Source organism: Nelumbo nucifera, chromosome 4 (assembly GCF_055504915.1).
Source record: "Nelumbo nucifera cultivar China Antique chromosome 4, China Antique-T2T, whole genome shotgun sequence".
Lineage (NCBI taxonomy): Eukaryota > Viridiplantae > Streptophyta > Magnoliopsida > Proteales > Nelumbonaceae > Nelumbo > Nelumbo nucifera.
Window position 1 is genome coordinate 96,756,250 of NC_142652.1, and position 5,905 is coordinate 96,762,154.

General features: G+C 39.7%; 1 protein-coding gene across 1 annotated transcript; it reads right to left on the reverse strand.

Annotated features, from left to right (window-relative positions):
- LOC104610834 (phosphoglycerate kinase, cytosolic) lies at positions 1-5,189 on the reverse strand. The gene is made up of 6 exons (XM_010277642.3): positions 4,499-5,189; positions 3,624-3,701; positions 3,282-3,542; positions 2,030-2,347; positions 1,471-1,629; positions 1-445 (listed from the first exon to the last, which is right to left on the reverse strand). Exons 1-6 carry the CDS (start codon positions 4,691-4,693, stop codon positions 248-250), a joined length of 1,209 nt encoding a protein of 402 aa, XP_010275944.1. The 5' UTR covers positions 4,694-5,189; the 3' UTR covers positions 1-247.
- Positions 5,190-5,905: the final 716 nt, after the last annotated feature.

Consider the following 5,905-nt stretch of genomic DNA (forward strand, 5'->3'; position numbering starts at 1 on the left):
TAAAAGGAAACCAAATTATATTGACATTGATCAACATTAGTAGAGTTTAACACCCCAAGTGCTATGGCAGATGATATGCTCGAGGAATGAACGAACTTATTTTATTCTAAACCTGATATTCTCATATTCCGCAGCCGCTACAATACAGTGCTCATCCTAAGCTGCTTTAACAAACCCTGACAAACAACAGCACTAAAGACAAGACAGACACACGCAACCGAAAGCGAAAGCAGCAAGAAAAATGGCCTCAGTTTGCGTCGTTAAGAGCAAGAACTCCAGGAAGCGACTTGCCCTCGAGAAGCTCCAAGCTAGCACCACCTCCTGTTGAGATGTGGCTCATCTTGTCAGCAAGGCCTACTTTCTCCACTGCAGCAACAGAGTCTCCACCTCCTATTATTGTAGTCACACCCTTTCCACTCAGTTCTGCCAACTTCTTTGCAATTGCCTGCAAAACAAATTAATTGATGTTCCTATGTTATGTTATATCATCCGGTAAAATCTCAAACTACAATGGGTGGGATTTTTGACTGTGGGCCTGTGGCAACTTTGTGCTAAAAATGTCACAGCATGGTTTGTCAAGGTGTCTTAGGCTTGGAATTCCAATGGGTGGACAGACCTACCAGGCCCCAAAGAAACCAACCTAATTAAATTATGTTCTAGGCCTGCACCATGTGCCCCCGACTATAATTAGATGGGGATCAGTTTTGGTTGCTCCAAACCGATTAAGAACCATATAATTATGGAAGTACCATACCACCCCTAATTCATCAACCATTTTTCTGAACATTTTTTTACTTCATGGGGCTACGGATGGGTGGACAGACCTACCAGGCCCCAAAGAAACCAACCTAATTAAATTATGTTCTAGGCCTGCACCATGTGCCCCCGATTATAATTAGATGGAGATCAGTTTTGGTTGCTCCAAACCGATTAAGAACCATATAATTATGGAAGTACCATACCACCCCTAATTCATCAACCATTTTTCTGAACATTTTTTTACTTCATGGGGCTACGGGATAACCCATCCCCATCCCCCCCTTAACCCCCAAACCCTGGTGGCAGCAAGATTTGATCCCAGGTCTCCGCAACAACAATTCAGAGATCCAACCATTTGAGCCACTCTCTCTCTTTCACCATGAAGAAATACCTATTTTTCATAATATATGCTTGCAATATCAACATGTTTTTTGATAGACAATGTTATCATATATTCTAACGTTTAAATGTGTTAGATTTAACAAATAAGTAGATTTGTTGTCAGCTTACAAGTTGAAAAGCATGACTATCAGTTATGATGGGTCACATCGAGTCAAACCCAAAAGTTCCGATTACAAACCATACAGGGTTTGGTTTGGAATTGTTTTTGCACATTTGCTTATCTGATCAGGACAGGTCTGCCCTGACCTGGACAAGACCCAACCCATTGACAGCCCTCTATTCAACTCCGCAATAGTTTGATGGACTTACCTCTGTTCCCACGGCAAACTTGTCAAATTCGAACACTCCCATGGGTCCATTCCAAATGATTGTCTTGGTGGTATCCAAAGATTCATTGAATGTCTTGATGGAGTCTGGTCCAATATCCAAACCCATCCAACCATCAGGAATACTAGATGCTGGAACAACCTGCACCAACAATATGCACCATTTTTGCTAATTACATCCATCCTTAAGCAACAATTGGCATGGTTTCAAATAAACAAAACATCTCCCATTTGTTCGTAGAAACTCAAATCATTGGTTCTATGATCAAGCAATTAAATTAGTGGCATAAATGAATTAATTCTTTGGGACAGGAATTGACAACCACAAACAATGAAGTGAAAAACACAAACCGGCATATGCATGATATGCATACTTGGTTGGAGACACAGAGAGGTTTCTCCATACAATTCACTTAAATGAAGCACCAGTATAATAGTCATGAATGAACCGACAAAAATTCAAGTTTTCCCAATCTCACAAAGATGCATTCAAACTAACCGATGTCCATGGATTAGGATTAATTAAAAGTCAAGGCACAAACCTGGCTGTTTGCATCGGCAGCAAACTTGTCAGCAATTACTACATCAGTGGGCAGCAAAAGAGATACCCCTTTGGACTTGGCCTTCTCAAGAAGTGATGTTGCAAGGTCAAGTTTGTCTTCTTCTACGAGGGATGATCCAACAGAGTATCCCTGGGCCTTGTAGAAGGTAAAGATCATTCCACCTCCCAGTAAGAGGATGTCTACCTTCTCCAACAGAGACTCAATAACCCCAATCTTTGTTGATACTTTTGAGCCACCAATAATAGCAGCAAATGGCTTTTTAGGGTTTGCAACAGCACCAACAAGATAGTCGAGTTCCTGAAAAAATAGAAAAAAAAAAAATCAAGATGTCGTCTTGTGAATTAAGATGCACCAAGTTGGATAGGGCACTAAACATAACAGAATGGAAAAAAAAAAATAGGATTCTTGTAGCCAACCCCATATGATAGGGACACGGCTTAGATGATGATGATTAAACCTGTTCACGGACCTGGTTTCAAGCTTAGCCCATGGACATTTTACACTACCATGGGCACAGGATCGGGCCCATTCAAAAGCCTGGCAATCTAAGCCAGATCCCAACACACGAACAGGTTCAATGATGATGCAACAAAGAGTCCGAACAGTTCTGCAGCCTTAGGATGATGCTAATTTTTACATGAAAAAAATCTAGTTAATAGAAAGCAATGTTTTGTGAACAAAGAAAATATTTCTGATCAATCAGGTTGCTCTCAGACAGACTACACCGCAACCACGTTGACCACCTGAAGATATAAAAAAAAAGAACCCAAGATCTTTGTGAAGATAACTGTTTGAACAACTTGGACCATATAACTTCTTTGTTGGGCTGAAGTAAATTCTCTTAAGACAATCTGGATCCACAAGCACACAAAGTGGCAGCAGGAGTCGTCCATCTTCCCAGAAATGCTGGTCTAGTAGATTCTTTAGCCAGGGCAGGGATGGCAAAAAAACTAGCTGGAATGGGGTTTCACAGGGCAGGGTTGTAATTTGTAATTTGTGTTTTGCTTTTTCCTTGTAATTCTGTATTTAGAACTTGTAATAGGAGCTGTGCTTGTATCTTTGATAGCATGTTTATAGCTGATTAAGCCTGTTGCTATCTTTGAGAAGTGCGGGCAGTTTTCTTCAATGAAATTTTACTGCTGTTTATCAAAAAAATTATTATTGTGGACTTGCTTTTTTTATACCTTTAAAAGGAAGATGCATAAAGCATCTTCAGCCAGAATTGTCATACCTTCTGCATAAGGAAACCGGCAACAGATGGTTTCAGGAACTTTGTAACCCCTTCTGTGGAAGCATGTGCTCTGTGCGCTGTGCCAAATGCATCATTCACATACAGGTCAGCAAGAGAAGCTAGCTTCTTCGCAAACTCAGGGTCGTTCTTCTCTTCCTCCTTGTAAAACCTAACATTCTCAAGGAGTAGAACACCTCCTTCTGGGATTGCAGCCACCAGCTTCTCGACTTCCTCACCGATACAGTCATTGGCCATCTCAACCTATTAAAAGCATATGCATGAAGTAAGCAAGAGGAACCTTGTCCAAGATAGAACATGCAAGGCAACATGATTGAAGCATACCTGGATTCCAAGGAGCTCAGATAGCCTGGGCACAAGAGGCTTCAAACTGTACTTGGGTGTGACTCCCTTGGGGCGTCCCTAATAAAAATAGACCGTATAATTGATTTTAGTCTGGTTTGCATCCAAAAAGAACCAGTAATAACTCATCCATAATTCCATATACAAGTTAAAGGAGAAAGCAATGGGAACACTAATAGAATCTGGTAATTGAACATATCAGACGCCATCAGAAAATAGGAAATCAGAGCCATCAATTTCGCATATTATAAGCAATCACAGATTCATCAGAGTTAAGGATAAAATCACGAACAATAACAACAACAACCACCAAGAAATAAAAAATACATCAGCTTCAACAAGCAAAAGTCAATTGGTAACACCGCCGCCCCCATTTACTGTTCTACCATAATGAAATAGAAACTAAAGTAAGACCTAATAATTAACAGTGGCGTCGCATGCAACCTAGATAGATGGAAGGAAAGAAACCAAGAGGCTGATCTACATCAGGCTAGTCCAAACCCCACAAAATTTAAATAACAAAATCACATGACTAAGATGTCATGGAAAATTAAAAAAATAATAATAATAATAATAATAAAAGAAAATCTTCTTATGGCAAACATTGGATAAAACAAACAACAGAGTCGATCCGAACAAACATAGATCAATTGAAAATGAAAAAAAAAATGAGATCATTTTAAACCAAAAAAAATAAAAACTTTCTTTTACAACTGAACCAAAGCAGCATACAACCCATACCAATAGCATTAATAGAATAAGGCCGTGGAAAAGAAGCAAAAAAAATATATATATGTATCATTTTAAATAAAAGGAAGAAAAAGGGAAAAGTAATAAACCACGGAGAAAGGGCTTACCAGATGGCTTGAGAGGATAACCTTGGCTTTATGACCCATCAAATACTTGATGGTAGGAACAGCAGCCCTGACCCTAGTATCATCTGTGATCTTGAGGTTTTCATCCAAAGGAACATTCAGATCTACCCTAACGAAAACCTTCTTCCCCTTCAAATCAGCCTCCTTGAGATCACCAACACTCCTCTTAGTTGCCATTACCGACCCAAAAACGGTGCAACAGAAGATCGAGATAGAACCCACAGAGACAGGTCGTAGATCAATAGATCTGTCGAACTTACAAGACGAAGGCGGTGGAGAATTTTCACACAACGGAGTAGTGACCGAAACAAAGGTGGTTTAAGGCTTAAATAGAGAAAGAAATGTCTTTAAAGAGGACATTCAGGGTCGGATTTCCACTAGATATCTAACAGAAGCACGAGAACCGGCCCGGCTAAACCAATTCGATTCCAGTGCTGCTGCAACCTGCAAAATTCATGAATCGGATTTGCCGCAAATAGACCCGAACCCGATTAAAAAGACCGGACCCACTGACTTCTCTAATCTCTCTAATCTGTTTTGATTTTTCGTTTCCGAATAATGAGAAAACTTCGGGTGTCCATCCACTTCCGGTGGCCGGTGGGTGTGGGTGCGTGATTTTCTACAGCCACGTAGCGTTAAACAAAACATCCCACCGAGGACCGAGCTCTCGCACGACGCATGCTTGCTTTCGTACTTTCCCATATTTGTCTGCTTCTCCGTCCGTCCATAGTTTTCGCGATTGATGGAGTCAAATCAAATGTCTAAACGGTGGGTGAACCGTGAACGTTACGTGGGTTCGGTGTGTGGTTTTGGTACATTTGGACGTTTGGCTTAATTGCATATTAATAGAATGGTATTCTCGCTTTAATGCTCTGATTTCAAAAACCTGTTACTCCAATTCTCTCCAATACGCATTTCAAAAACAGAAGAAAAATACTCTCGAAGACTGGGTTTGATCTAGAATCGTTAATATATATATCTTGAAGTTTTGAATACTTTGTAAACGGAGCTCATATCCACTCTCAATCGGGGTTGGGTATTATTCTGAGGAATAAGAGTATCAATGGACTGGTTTTGGATTGGATCTCGTCCGGTTCAAAATCAATTTAGATAGATTGTACAGACCAACAAGATATATTGGATTGAATTAATTTAGTCTAAAATATTTATTAGATTGGATTGAATCTAATCCATTCGAAATAAATTTATATTGGATTTGTTAGTGAAGGGGTATTTTAGTCTTTGTACCTGTTGAGAGTGTTGATGTGTTTTATTATGTTAGTTCGAGTGCCTCTTACTTAAAATGTATTTTCCAATTACATTAATAATATAATAACAGGTCTGGCCAAAATTAGGGTTGACTTTTCCTATTTTCGAACCAGACCTTTT